The sequence below is a fragment of the Chanodichthys erythropterus genome, chromosome 11 (assembly GCF_024489055.1).
Source record: "Chanodichthys erythropterus isolate Z2021 chromosome 11, ASM2448905v1, whole genome shotgun sequence".
Taxonomy (NCBI): domain Eukaryota; kingdom Metazoa; phylum Chordata; class Actinopteri; order Cypriniformes; family Xenocyprididae; genus Chanodichthys; species Chanodichthys erythropterus.
Genome location: NC_090231.1, coordinates 56,504,583 through 56,520,499, shown reverse-complemented (window position 1 = coordinate 56,520,499; position 15,917 = coordinate 56,504,583). Strand labels below are relative to the sequence as shown.

Genomic DNA, 15,917 nt, shown 5'->3' with positions numbered 1-15,917 from the left:
AAAAGTCCGCAATATGTATAAAGGCAAAAGATGTATGCCTAGTGTTTTAAAATCCGTTCTGATTTCCTGTAGTGTACTCCAGCATTTACTGTTTGCTTGCATAATGCTGTATTTAAGGCATATAGCAGCAGGTACTAACTTACTTTTAGCATCAATGAGTCTCTCCCGTGGTGCTGTGTCAGATGATGAGAGCTGCTCTTTGACTTTTGCAATGTCTTTAGGATGCAAATAATCAAACAAACTCTGGCCAATCAGGTCATTCTGTAAGACGGCAATATGAGTCACTTCACAGTCTGAGTTCTGAATCATATTATGGATGTTATGAAGCATTAGTAGGCCTCACCTGACTGTAATTTAGAATTTTGTAGACAGACTCTGATACAAAAAGGATCTTCCCTCGATCACAGCCCACAACGAATAGAAAACCATCAGCAGCCTGAGACCCAGAGTGAATCACCAATGAATCACAAGCCAGGGATTATCACTCAGCATAACACATTTCTTTAGGTCACCTACCCTTAATATTAAGTGCTTCAACTCATCGTCTGATAAAAAGTCTGGCTTGTAGTTAGCTTCAGTATAAGGGTTTGAAGCACCTTAAAAAGTCAGTAAAAAATAAGCATATGCATGCGACGCAAAACTTTTGGGAGCAAACGCAAAAGCATTGAAATAAAATCATTTTAAATATAAATATTTATATTTATGTTACAGTACTCCGCTACCAAATTACTTATATTTAAAATCCCAGCCAGGCCATAATAGTTCTATGTGAATGACAGTGTGAATCTCACCTCGAAGTGTTTTCATATGCTGGACCGCCATGCGCAGCACAGTGAGTTTGTCCAGCTTGCGGGACATGGCGTTGCAGGTAGGCACTAATGAAGCCAACTCATCAATAAAGCTGTTCATTTTATCTCTGCGTCTCTTCTCTATCTGACTGTGAGCCTCCCTGCTGACAACCAAGAGTCCAAAACAATGTTACAATTGGAAGAAATGGCATTTGATCTACAATAGGCTTCATCCACTAATAAATAAAAAATACAGAAATGCTGAATTACAGTACCTTGCATTCTTAATCTGGTGATCGACCCTGTTGAGAGAAAAATGATGAACTTAACATCCGAGAAATTAATCAATTATGTAGACTAAGTATAAACACCAGTTATAAATAAACATTTTATTTGGAAAAGGTCAGAATTATTGGCACACTTGGTAAATATGATGCAATTTGGCTGTGAAAATAAGATCTGCAAAAACTCTCAACAATCTAACATTTCGTTGAAGTAAAAGAATTGAAAATGTGGGGAAAGTTTCATTATGAAATGTTTTTCTCCAATACACCTTGGCCACAATGAAAGGCACCATTTTATTCAATACTTTTTCAACCTCCTTTTCCCAGGATAACAGCTCTGAGTCTTCTTCTACAATGCCTGATGAGTTTGGAGAACACATGACAAGAGATCAGAGACCATTCCTCCATACAGGATCTCTCCAGATCTTTCAGATTCCCAGCTCCATGTTGGTGTTTCTCGTCTTCAGTTCACCCCACTCAATTTCTATAATGTTCAGGACAGGGAACTATGACTGCCATGGCAGAAGCTTCATTTGGTGCTCAGTGACACATTTTTGTGTTGATTTTGGTGTTTGGTTTGGATCATTGTCCTTCTATCAGAGGTTGGTCAGGTTTTAATTTTTTTCTCTGTAAGTATTTGTTAGAATTCATGATGCCATGTTTCTGAACAATATGTCCAGGACCTCCTGAAGAAAAATATATATAATATACTGCAGGTTCTTTGAAATTGTGGGCCTATTTTTCTTAAATATTATTTAAGTGTTAATTTCATTTAGTAACATATTTAGTTGATTGAGACTTCTTAATTATTGTGGTGGAAATAGGAATTTTCAATTCTTTAGCTATTTTCTTACAGCCACTTTCTATTTTGTGAAGCTCAACAATCTTTTGCTGCACATCAGAACTATATTCTTTGGTTTTACACAATGAGGATGATTAAGGGAATTTGGTCTTTGTGTTTCCTCATATTTATACTCCTGTGAAGTCATGGTTGGACAATTTCATGCTCCTAGTCTCCCTGGTGGGCTAAAAAAATGTAAATATGAATGGGAATATACTTCAGAGATATTTCACTCATAAGAATTTCTATAATTGTGGCCAACGTGTTTTGAAGAAAAACATTCATTTTATAATGTGATTTTCACTTTGTTATCATGAGAGGATTCACGAGCGTGCAGAACTCAGCACTGAAAAAAAAAACTCTGGGGTTTTGGGCGGTGAGTGGATTCTAACTTAAACACTTCTGATTGGCCATTGCGTTCAAGAAATCAACAGATATGTTTGTGATTGGCTACATTGTTAAACGTGCAAAAACATGTTGTAAATACTAGCAAAATCAACCAGAGCGAAACACAGACACACACTGAATTGCATGCCAAATCTGTTTCACCAATATGCTATTATTATGGAGAAAACTGATCGTAGACCAGCAGTTATGAGCAGTTTTTCCCTCTAAAAGGAATTTCTAAGTGAGAAAATCCCATGCTAGTCTCAAATCTGTGGCCAGGGGAAGGTTAAGATTTGCCCAGCCTTACCCACACTCAGATTGCATGTAAAAAAATTAAACAAATTGTGAATAAAATGAATAAGACATGAATAAGATTATGCTATATTTACAGGTCACCAATCACATTTGTGAAATCATGCTATTCGTTTCCATTTAAATAATATAATTTTTTTTTAATAAAAAGTCTGAAAAATGCAAAATAAAAGCATTTTCATTTGTGTTCTCAGACTTTTAGACCATAATGTGTATATATGCGATACATCATTAATTCGGTTTACCTTCCAAGTTGTTTGTCCTTGTCTGTGTCCATATTGTCCCTTAAAAATAAACAGTAATCAAATATATTAGATTAAATAGTTCAGGGGTCTACCTATATAAAGTACTTAAAATTAAAATGCATGAAAGTCACATGTTTATACTGCAGGTTAAAAGGACAACATATTTCTCAAAAACTAATATTTCCGAATAGTAATCTTTAAAACTAAATCATTTTTCTCTTCCTCGTTAATTGTCATTATAGACCATAAATGATTAGGTTATGGGCACCTCTAATGAATTTCACCTCATTATTCCCCACACTATGGTACCAGAAACAATATACTATGACTTGATATAACTCCCATTTCACGCACCATCAACTCCAGCTTGGTTGTTTTATAATGGCTGGTTTCATAACTGACCATAATGAGAGAAATTTTACACGCCTTTTACCTGAGGGCTTGACACTGTGATAACATCTACTGCAGATTTGTTTTCTGTTGGTTAAGTAACTTTTAATCTATCTGAAACCCTCTATGACCTCAATCATTTACCTTAGTAATGACTGAGATCTAAGCAAAATATCAATAAATATAATGGATCTGTTCTTGTTTGCAAACAATTAAAATAACTAATTTCATGCCAGTTTTATTAGAATCTCAAGAACCCTGTTGTTTACAAACCCTTGGATAGGAAACCCTGCATTACAAGTTACAGTTAAAAAGAAAAATTAAAAATCACAGCTGCATACAATAACTACTATTTTGCATGATTTTTAAACACTGAAACAGTTATTAAAAGGGGTGAATTCACTTATAATTCATTGTGACTCTAAATTGTAATGATAGTGTTGTTTATGTGCACATGCTGTTTGCGTAGTTTGAGCACCAAAAACAATCAAGTAATGGCAGACTACCATAATTGACAGCAGCACACAGCAACAATCCAAGCACATGAATCGGCTCTTTAAATGCAGAAAGTGCTCGTCCATCACTGGATGAATAACTAAAGCTATGATCAGTATTGTCTCAAACATCTCTTTTGAATAAAATTATGTTAAGCGCTCGCTAACCGCTTACCTCTTCACACGTTAACTTCACCAGCGATGTACATAGGGAACAATCTATAATTAAGTCTAATTTTAATACAAAGGCATATTTGAGCTGAAAACATTAACTTAATGCCAGCGCACAGGTAGCACCTGGTTACACTGGATTGTGGGTGCTGGGAGAATAAGGTTTAGGGAATTTCCCTTTAATTGTGTCCGATAGTCTATTTGTAAAACATGGAATGCCAGCCCAATGGTTTTGGGCGTTTAGTTAGTGACTTTATAGGGTGTATTCACACTTGGCAGGTTTGCTTCGATTAAAACAGTGTAAACACTGCCATCCGAACCCTGGTGCACACCAAAAGTTGGGCCTCAGTCTGCTTCCAAATAAATTGGAAATAAATAACTGAAAAATGAATGCAACACAGACCAAAGACACATCTAAATGAATCAAAAACAGGATGTGATGTCTTAAGATGCGAGGACAGAATGCTCAAGAACACCTGGTTCTTCTCATGATAATCCCTATGTTGCCCATTACAGTTCAGTACAGGCTTTGGAATCGCCATCTCCTTGCAGCGGATCATCATTTGTGTGTGCGACAGAGGAATTCCTGGTGCTGTTTTGACTCTGTGGCAAGCAGGGTGGGGCCAAGAGCCGTGGGAACGGAGCGAGGCTGGTGATGAGTCTCACGGAGGAGCTCAGACTACGTCTACATAAATCCGGATACCTTTGAAAATGACATTTTCACTCCTAAACTAAAACTAGCGTCTAAACTAGCGTTTTCAATCGTTTTCCAAAAGTTTCTCGTCCACACTGAATTCACCTTATTACGCATGCATAAACCCTCATAAAAGCTCACTGAGATGATACAGATGGAACAAGACATAATAAAGTTATCATGCAATACTTCTGGTAGGATCACTTTACTTTGCAAAATATCCCAGCATTCACTGATGAGTCCAGGTCGCACTCACTCACCATCGTTTGGTCTAAAACGTAACTGTTCTCATGTTTTGGCGCAGGATGACAAATGTGAGTAAATTTTCTGTCCTCTTTACAGGACTGTGATATGAAGAATGTGCAAAGTAACAATTTAGTAACTGTCTGAAAATTAATAACACATAACAGGCACAGTAGCAGTATAAACATGAATATCTATCGGTACAATATGCGTCACATGACTAAACTTCAAAGCGTCATCATTTTCAAATACCTCTGTTTTCATAGTCCACACTGCAACGAGAAAACGGCAAATGTATCCACTTTGGAAAGCGTTTTCAAAAAGCTTTGTCTTTGTTAATAAAAACACTGTCTCAGTGTGGACGGAAGGCCAAAAGATGCGTTTTCAAACACTAAATTTATTAGTGTAGACAAGGCCTCAGAAGGATAAAAGAGTGACGACAGTGCAAGACGAGAGAGGACTAGGCCTGGATTATTTATGTTATTGTTTTATTATGTTTATTTGCAGCAGTCATCCATGAGGGGCTGCCGTTTACTTTCGTTTTGTTGTTTATTTATGATTAAAGTTAGTGTTGAACGTTCACCGCCTCCTTCTTCCCTGAATGTGAACTTCGTTACAGACTCCTTTACACATTTAATAAGTTTAATCATGAGTTCTCAGCTGGTAAAAAATAGCATTTGTATGCACATAAATATTGTGCCTACAAGAAGCACATTTATCCCAGCACACAGCATTGTTTTTTGTTTTGTTTTGTTCTGTATCTTTAGGTTTGTTGTTAAAAATGATGGTGTGAGCACCAAGCAAACCAGGACTAAAAGTATCTTCTTCTCATTTTTTTTTTTTTTTTTTGATCTGGACCAAAAGAACCAAGAGAACTACAAGTGTGAACACAATTTTCAAAATTTTTGTCCTTGAAACACTTTGCGTGAAGTGAGAATTTGGATATCAAAGGTGCTGGAGTACATCTGTCTCAAAATAAGCACAGACTGGACAGTTTGACCAATTAACATCTCTTCATCCATACTCACTGACCGTTCACTCTCAGGGGATTGTGTGAGCTGTGAGCTCGGGATGAGGAATCTCATCCATGAAGCCTCAGATCTAAGAGGATAAAATTGGCATTTTTCTCAAAATCTCAAAACGGCTGAGTTGATACAATTATTGGTAGCACTATTTTACAGTCCTGTTCCCCATGCACATACGATGTACTTATTACAGTAATTACAATAACTGGGTAATAACTCGGTACTAACCCTGAACCTACCCCTAAACCTAACCTTAACCCCTGTAGTTACCTTATATTACCCAGTATTTTCTTAGGTAAGTACACTATAAGTACACACAAGTACACATACTGTAAAATAAAGTTGCATCCAATTATTTTTTTCTATTTAATTAGATGAATGATGTGCCTGTCTTTAAAGAGAGACACAAACACTTACAAAAATGTACTCTGACAGTACCATGTTTAGTGATGATAGCATGGTAATATATATTATATATATATCATGGCAGTGTTTTATACTCCTCATGCACCAGGGTATGCCATGGTTATAGCTTTTTGTTACTGAATTTACATTTTTATTCACATTTTATACTATTGTAAAGTCATTTTGATGTTTTGATACTTACTCAAAAGAATATCCATCGATTCTGTGAAAAGAAAGACATTGACAAAATCAATTACATATAATCTTATATTAAAGGAATAGTCCACCCCTCCCCCAAAAAAGAGAAAATTCTGTCATAATTTAATCACCTTTGTGTCATTTCAGACCTCTATTTTATTTTTATTTTTATTTTTTTCATTTTGAACAATGCTGGTAACCAAACAGTTTTGATTCCCATTGACTTTCATTGAACTAACAAAAAATGCCACGGAAGTCATTGGGAACTGAAACTGGTTGGTTACCAACATTCTTAAAAATATCTTCCCACAGAAGAAAAAAAAAAAGTCACAAAGGTTTTGAATGATTTGAGGGTGAGCAAATGATGACAGAATCAATATTTTTAATTTACTATTGTGTGGACTATACAAAATATGCCAAAACATGCTAACTTACAGTAAATGTTTATGGTTTAAAACTCATAAGCAAAGAAGACAAGTATGTGTGTGGAGAGAAATGACAGCAAGTTCCCTCCACAATGCAAAGCATTGTGTAATTACTCAGATTCTGGCCCATTCCAGTTTTCACAATTTACATGCGTATGATGATTAGATTGCTTGAAATAATTTTTTGATTGTTGATGATGAATTATTTGAAAAACTACATATCTGAGAGCAGAGAGTCACACTATATACCTATCTTTTTACCCACTATTTAGTATTATTTATTTCTTATTTAGGATTTGTGTTATCTTTAAGATAATACTTCATAAATCCCCTTTTTTCAATATTATTGCTAATAGAGTATCAATACTATGTTTAACATAGTGGAGTGAAAGAACAATGTTTTGGAGTGATATTAGAGCGACCTTAGACAGAGTAGGAACACAGATGTTCTAACTTTCCAAAACAACAACAACAACAACAAACCTGCTACAAGCAAAATGATGCAACTCTGCTCCGCACTGCACATACTTTCGTACAATATACACTACCATTCAAAAGTTCAAAATGTTTTTGAAAGAAGTCTCATTCTCACCAAGGCTGCATATTTTAAAAAAGTAATTTATTCCTTTGATGGCAAAGCTGAATTTTTAGCAGCCATTACTCCAGTCTTCAGATTTGGTGTACAAGAAACATTCCTTATTAATGTTGAAAACAGTTATAAATACATTATAAATGTCTTCACTGTCACATTTAATCACTATAATGTGTTCTTGCTGAATAAAAGTTTTAGTTTCTTTCAAAGTTTTGATCACACTTCCAGTTGTTCACACACGAACTAGACATTGGGAATCTCATCATGCTTGAGGTCCATTATGAACACACAAATATGATCGATGAAGAATGAAGAGTTAGAGGATCATTTAGGATCCGCTCTTACTGATAGTCGGTGATGCTGCCCTTCCTCTTGCGACTGTAGTCCATGCCTGGCGTTCCCATGGAGCTGCTGATCAGGTCAGTGGAACTGGACATGAACTCATTCATTGTGGAGGAGATGTCCATTCTTTGGTCTGCCATTAGATCATCTTCAAAATACAAACATAAATGTAATCCCTTCGTTTCATGTATTCTGCTATTGTTAAAACAATACTGAAAGACATCTGCAATAACACAAACACTTAAAGTTTAGAGTTCCAAAGACCAGCTTTTATATATGATAAGTAAAGACCTAATACAAATGATACCTTAAATCTGAATTTCATTATTTACAGTAAAGGAGCAGAAATTAGAAATATAAAAGGGAATATTCCTTAAACTCACCACAGAGATAGACGAGGGCTGCTCTACCTTCACCATTTCCTGAGGCTGTCTGAGGCGATCCTCCTCTGCAAGAGAACAGAGCTGTAGTAAAGGGGGATATATAATCTCCACCCTGACAAAGCTTGACCATTTCATAACCTGGACACAAGAGAGGGGTCTGGAAGATGTAAGTGAGCAGACCGCAGCTCCTGAATGCAATATACAAGAGAGTCCAAAAGTCAGAGGACAACAGAGAAAATATATTATTGTATTCTTTTTAAACCTGGAAATAATCCAAGTGTTGACAAATTTAAAAGAGTTATGGCTTAAAATTAACCATATAAAACCTACTGTATCATATTTGATATGAAAATTTCTAAGGTCTCTAAATTATCAACTTTGCTGAAAAACCTGTTGTATCTACTACATGCTTTCGGTCATCTGAATGATACTTTCTTTTTTTTTTTTTTTTTTTTTGCTAAAAAGTATTAACTATAAACTATACTTTGTTTATTTATTTTTGGGGCTCTGAAATCTTTAATCTAAAGATCTCAATAATTTACATTTCAAGATATCAGGGGCCGTATTCACAAAACATTTTAAGACTAAAAGTAGCTCCTATCTTGCCAATTTAGGAGAAACTCTTAAAAATAATGGTCGTGTCAGTCCTAAATTTAGGACTCCTACATTTTTGCTCTAAGATTATTTCATGAAGCATTTTAGAGCTAAAACTAGCTCCTAAATCTGTGAAACGTTAGGAGTAGTCAAGAGGACTTCTAAGTCACTAAAACCAAATTACAAACAATCCTAATCCACCTAAAGACACTGTACACAATGAGGCAATAGCGATAGAGCCTTAGGTGGTGACATTTTTTTCTTCATAAATGCAGCACATATTTTGATTTATAGATTTGAATCTACAATAAGTTCACGAGTTCACACTTACAAATGATCCCCTTACAAATCTCCCCCGTATACCCAGCCAAGAGTGAGGAATGGGGTGGCGGAGGGATGCAGAAAACTGTCGAGGTAACTATAGGTGATTAATTAGACAAACTTTGTTTATAAAACATCATTTGTAGCTTGAATTCTGCAATCTCTTGAGACGCAGACATGTGACAATTAGCTGAACATATACTAGTTTAAAGGTGCCATCGAACGTTTTTTTACAAGATGTAATATAAGTCTTATGTGTCCCCTGAATGTGTCTGTGAAGTTTCAGCTCAAAATACCCGATAGATTTTTTTTAATCCATTTTTTTAACTGCCTATTTTGGGGCATAATTAGAAATGCACCGATTCAAGCTGCGGCCCCTTTAATTGCTCACGCTCTCCGCCCCCTCCCGAGCTCTCGACTCTATCACTGCATAAACAAAGTTCACACAGCTAATATAACCCTCAAAATGGATCTTTACAAAGTGTTCATCATGCATGCTGCATGCATACATCAGATCATGTAAGTATTGTATTTATTTGGATGTTTAAATTTGATTCTGAATGAATTTAAGGCTGTGCTCCGTGGCTAACGGCTAATGCTACACTGTTGGAGAGATTTATAAAGAATGAAGTTGTGTTTATGAATTATACAGACTGCAAGTGTTTAATAATGTAAATAGCGACGTGAAAAATGTCTCTGTGAATACAGTAAGAAACGATGGTAACTTTAACCACATTTAACAGTACATTAGCAAAATGCTAACGAAACATTTAGAAAGACAATTTACAAATATCACTAAAATATCATGATATCATGGATCATGTCAGTTATTATTGCTCCATCTGCTCCATTCAGCTGTGCACAGATCCAGACGTTAATACTGGCTGCCCTTGTCTAATGCCTTGAACATGGGCTGGCATATGCAAATATTGGGGGCGTTCATATTAATGATCCTGACTGTTACGTAACAGTTGGTGTTATGTTGAGATTCGCCTGTTCTTCGGAGGTCTTTTAAACAAATGAGATTTATATAAGAATGAGGAAACAATGGAGTTTGAGACTCACTGTATGTCATTTCCATGTACTGAACTCTCGTTATTTAACTATGCCAAGATAAATTTTTTTTATTCTAGGGCACCTTTAATTAGTGACACTTAGCCTACATTTTTAATATGGCAACATTTTTATTAAAAAATCATTATTTGAATATGCAAAATTTTTTATTAAAAATCTTTATTTGAATATAGCAACATGATACCTCGAGGTCAACCCCACCCTTACTCTTTAGCTTAAAACTTCTTTCTATTGCTTAGTAAAAGCTGTTTGAAGGACGGCATTGGGCAGGATGTTGAATAGTGCGTTGTCAATAGAATAAAATAAAAAGAAAATTGGTCAATCAATTAATCGAATAAATAATCAACCAACTAATCGACTATCAAAATAATCATTAGTTGCAGCCCTAATGTAAAACCACACCACAATTGCTTGTTGCCAGTAGTTCTTGGAAAAACATCACAATTGAAGTAAAAGTTGATGAAAACTCCCGGTTCACGTATACTTAAGCAACATGTCACCAATATCAACTGGATGGGCTTAATACAACAAGCATGATGCCAATATCTAGATAGCTTTAAAGGCACAATATGTAGAAATTTTTCAGTACAATATACAAAAATCACTAGAACAATATTATATATTTTGTACTTGCATTATCCCAAATGTTTCCAACAATATTTAAATCAAGAGAAATTCACAATTTAAGCCAGTGAAGTAGTCTGTGTCATTACGTCACCTGAAATTGACATCATGTCCTTTGTATTCTCAGTTGTCGGTTTTACTCCTGTAGAAACCAGAAAACACGTAGTGTTTCCCATAGGAATGATCCCATTGGTTCCACACTCCTTCTTGACATTATCAAGCCATGACACTATTAGTGTTTGAATAAGGGACCTCTAGAGGTGAAACTTACATACTGTGCATTTTATCAACAAACATGATCCAATAACAACCTGATAACCTTAAAGCAATAAACATGTTACTGATACCAGGATAGGATTAAGCATGTTGGCAGTAAAAATCATATAAGTTTAAAGCAATAAGCATGTTTCCAATAATAACCAGATAAGCCTAAAGCAACAAGCATGTTCTAATAACAACTACACAGCCTTAAAGAACAAGCATGTTGCTGATACCAAAGTAGGCTTAAGCTTAGCATGTTGGCAATGATAACCAGGTAAGCCTAAAGCAACAAGCAGGATTCCAATAATAATCAGATAAGCCTTAGCAGCAATAAGCACATTACATACACTAGGCTTAAAGTATTAGTTCACTTTAAAATGAAAATTAGCCCAAGATTCACTCACCCTCAATCCATCCTAGGTTTGTGCTATATGACTTTCTTCTTTTTGATGAATACAATCGGAGTTATATTAATAAATATCCTGACGCATCCAGGCTTTATAATGTCAGTGTATGTGACCAACGAGTATGAAGCTCAAGAAAGTGCATCCATCTATAAATATGTATATTCTTCTTACACAAATGCATTGCTTTGCTTCAGAAGGCCTTTATTAACCCCCCGGAGCCGTGTGGAGTATGTTATGGTTGGTCCCATTCACTGCCATTATAAAGCCTGGATACATCAGGATATTTATTAATATAACTCTGATTGTGCTCATCAGAAAGAAGAGAGTCATACACCTAGAATGACTTGAGGGTGAGTAAATCTTGGGGTAATTTTCATTTTAAAGTGAACTAATCCTTTAAGGAACAAGCATGATGCTGGTACCCAGATAAGCTTAGTACAGTATGTTGGCAATAATACTAGATAGCCTAAAGTAACAAGCATGGTACCGATAACAATGAAAATAATGTTACTGATACCCGCGTTGCACAGCTTAGCACTGCATGTAGGCAATGATACCAGATAGGCCTAAATCAACCAAAAACAACTAGATAGCCTTAAAGCACAAGGGTAGTTTTAAGCAATGACAACAATTAAGTAACAGGCATTGCTAATATGATCGGATAAGCCTAGAAACAAGCATGTTACTGAAAACAATTAGATAAGCCTTAAGCAACAAGCTTAAGTTTTTAAGCAATGTGCATAAAAAGGAAAATTTTTGATGATATGAAATGGACGGTTGATCTCCTTCTCCTTCATGTGGGGAGTGCAGATCTTGTCTAAACTTTGTTCTTGAGGCAGTCACACTAGTATAACTTCAGCGAGATTTATGGGCAAAGAGTCCATATTAATAATGTTGTGATGTGAGAAGCAATGCTTACTCGGGTCACCTCCGAAATCAAGCAGCTTTTATTGATCAATGCAGAGAATTTGCAAGTTCAAGTTCACAAACTAATCGCAAAATTCCCGATTGCACAATTCCTATTGATATGATGTGGTTTATCCTGCCTAATTCACTGTCTAATCAGCTTTTGAGCAACATGATACACCTGCTCTGAACCGTGCCCGAGCGCGTTTGACTGCCAAAGCCTGGTTCGCTAGACAAGTGTGATCGCTCCATTCCGTGCCCAGGCGCGGTTTGTTTAGCTGGCCCTGGCCAGCTTGAAAGAGGTGGGCCAGAGCACGGTTCGGTTGGGCTTGAGCGCGTTTCGCATGCAGTGTGAGCGCTAACCGTGCCTGAGCACGGAACAGTTAATACAAAGTTCAGTCATGAAACTCTAACCGAGCGCTGATTGGGTTTTTCTACGCCATGGCATCAGCCAATCGGAAGTAATTCCACGCAACCATATATATCGTACCCTAGCCTGCGATCGACAAGCTGCGCAATGTGAATCGCTGTTATCCCTCCTCCTCCCCAGCGCCACCTGTAGAGATCTGCTACGGGGGTTCTACCATTCTTGCAGCAGCCTTTTCCTTGTTGTTTTATTTGACTAAGCTAAACAATTTGTATTTGCTCAGCAGCAACAGCAGCAGCGTAGCAGATCTCGTACGCCAAAATCAAGCCATGTATACTTCATACCCCATGCCAATAAATGCTGGTTGAATTTAATTCACTCCGAGAGTTGTCATGATTGAACTACATTTGTGTGCACTACTGTCATCATTACGATGGCAAACATCTTTATTACTACTCTGATAGTACACTTATCAATATATGTAATTAATTTGGGTGTATTTGGGTTTATAGCAGGTATAAATCTCACCTTATTGATGAACAGGAATCGTAGTTTGCGAATAAAGCTGCAAATTCCTCCATTAACGTCAGCTGCCTTTGTAATAATCCTCTGATACGTGCAAGTGAAAATCGCTGCGCGGCAGTATCTTAGCGAAAGTGCTTTTCATCCTGTTTTCTTCCATTCAAAAAGTTGCATCGTATATGACTTAATGCCTGGAACATTAAGGGCAATGTGAGTGCGGGCCAGCGGGGGAGTTGGGAGAGGAGACAATCACGCTCGGTTCAAGGCAACCGTGCCTAGTCTGAGTACACCCTAAGACTCCCTTTGACTTCATCATTATCTTTGACCTATTTTTCACCAACTGACACTTGATCCAGGTGACCTAACAGATCCAGGGTGCCGTGACACCCAATTAAACCTGCTATGTAACACCCTTATCTCCCCATGCCACCAGAGGCCCACATTCGATTATGTTCTGGGACAATCATTATAGGTCAGACTGACACCTGCTTCTATTCACGCCAGTAATTCGCATTGAGAAACTTAAGCCTACAGTCAAGCACAGAAGGACACTGATAATGTGACAAGTCTGTGACAAATGTGTGGAAACTGAGTGTCTTACAACAGTAAGAATCACTGAAGACTGACCTTGATGAATTCTCTACATTTACACTTCATGAACTTCGCTGACATTTCTATCAGGAACTGTAAGGAGCGGCTTGCGGTGTAGGAGATGTGCGCTGTAACCTTTTTAAGCAATCAAAATTATATTCCAATGCTTTTGCATTTGCACCTCTCTCAAAACGATTTGTGTTCCCGTGAGAACCGTTGCATTCACTTGCTAAACATTTGCGCACTCTCGCAAATCTATTGTGCTCCCGTGAGAAATGTTGTGAAAAGCACTGAAATATAGTTTTTCCACCCAAGTCATATTATTACCATCAAAAAACGTTTAGCGAGTGAATGCAAAAGTTTTGCAAGTTTCTCAGGGGAACAAAAGTTTTGTGTGAGAATGCAAAAGTTAAATTAAATTTAATTGAAATATTTTTTTTTTACTCCCATCTCATTTTTTTCCCATCACCATGTCAGGCTCAGTAAACAAGTAGGTAAAAAGTAAGTTTTTTTTATTTTTTATTAATATATATTAATACTTATTAGCTTTTTTTAAAAAGCAGTCATAATAGTACTCTGAAAACAGACAAGTCAAACTATCTTTGATTATAAATCAACCACTAGATCATATCAAGACAATATAGGTTACATGAGCAGAGAGAGGAAACCAAAGGCTCTGCGTGAGAATATCAGGAGGAAAGGCAACAAGCAGACGTACACAAAAGCGGCAGTGAATGTAGGTCACCTGAGTAAGTCTGTTACAGAACATTATTATCCTTATTAAAAAGACATGAAAAGGTCTGAAGTGATGTGTGCTGATTATGGTTTTCATGAAGAAAATTATTTGGTACATCTGACCTATTTACCCCACAGTCAGATCAAAATATTACACAGTTCTCAATTCAAAGGTATTATAATAGGCATATCATATAGTATATAGTACATCATCAAATGGAGTACAAATTAATAATCGTTTGACAGAGTTCAATGGATGGCTTTAATGATTTCAAAAACATAGCTTCTTGTATTTACATTGTTGACTGACTAATCACTTACAAAATAAAAGTTTGAGTTTGACTAATATATGTGTGAGTACTGTGTGTAATTATTATGTATATATAAATACAAACACATTCATATATATATGAGAAATATTTACAAGTATATGTATTTATTTATATTTTATATAATTTATATTATATATAAACAAAAATATTTTGTTCATAAATAATATATTTCTCTTAACTATATACATTAATTTGTTTGTATTTATATATAAATAATAATTACACACAGTACTCATACATATATTATGCAAACTCAAACTTTTATTTTGTATGCAATTAATCGCGATTAATCGTTTGACAGCCCTACTTTTGTTGAACACTTAAGGAGAAATTTAGCTGAATGATCATGCTGCTCTTTTCCATACATTTAAAGTTCCATACATTAAAAGTTGACAGTTGAGAGTGAATCTCAAAAAACCCAGTGAATCCAACCCAAAATGTGACCTGGACACCTTTTCGTTACATTCAACCAGAAATTGATGTTGTCGAGCTACAAAATGACCAAAAAACACCATTAAAGTAGTCCATATGACTTGTGTGCTCTATTGCAATTCATCTGATGCCATGCAACCGTTCTGCATGAGAAACAGACTGACATTTAACTCATTAATCATTCAAAAATCATACAATGACTCAAGGGTGAGTAAATAATGACAGATTTATATTTTTGGATGGAATATCCGGGAATTAATTCCACATTCTGTTTCCAAATATGCACATACCTCAGAGAACATCTGTCTCGTCACAGCGCTGGCTTCTGCTGAAATACACGAACAGACACTGGACCTGAGAGAGCACAGGCCATAGATAGAGGCAGGGAGGAGGTAAAAACAAAAAGAAAGAGCGTATGAAAGTTAGGAAAGCAGCATTACTCCACCAAACTGCTGTGCTGAGTGTACGAGGAGTCATTGGCAGTATCAGCTGTTGTGATGAGTAATGCCTGTGACTGCAGGGGCAGCAGATG

At 36.3% G+C, this 15,917-nt stretch overlaps 1 protein-coding gene across 5 annotated transcripts in view; it reads right to left on the bottom strand.

The window, feature by feature from the left end:
• The window catches only part of bmal1b (basic helix-loop-helix ARNT like 1b), a 30,354-nt gene that overhangs the window by 9,746 nt on the left and 4,691 nt on the right, over window positions 1–15,917 (bottom strand). The window contains exons 2-12 of one of the 5 annotated variants that reach the window (XM_067400173.1): window positions 15,676–15,739; window positions 8,220–8,284; window positions 7,840–7,984; window positions 6,482–6,502; window positions 5,882–5,950; window positions 2,858–2,896; window positions 1,064–1,090; window positions 792–952; window positions 517–596; window positions 344–436; window positions 144–261 (exon numbers count right to left, since the gene is read on the bottom strand). In XM_067400173.1, the coding sequence (XP_067256274.1) occupies window positions 144–261; window positions 344–436; window positions 517–596; window positions 792–952; window positions 1,064–1,090; window positions 2,858–2,896; window positions 5,882–5,950; window positions 6,482–6,502; window positions 7,840–7,976 (745 nt within the window). In that variant the 5' untranslated portion in view covers window positions 7,977–7,984; window positions 8,220–8,284; window positions 15,676–15,739. The remainder of the gene's footprint in view (window positions 1–143; window positions 262–343; window positions 437–516; window positions 597–791; window positions 953–1,063; window positions 1,091–2,857; window positions 2,897–5,881; window positions 5,951–6,481; window positions 6,503–7,839; window positions 7,985–8,219; window positions 8,285–15,675; window positions 15,740–15,917) is intronic. The other 4 variants (XM_067400168.1, XM_067400169.1, XM_067400170.1 and 1 more) reach the window with 4 other exon arrangements.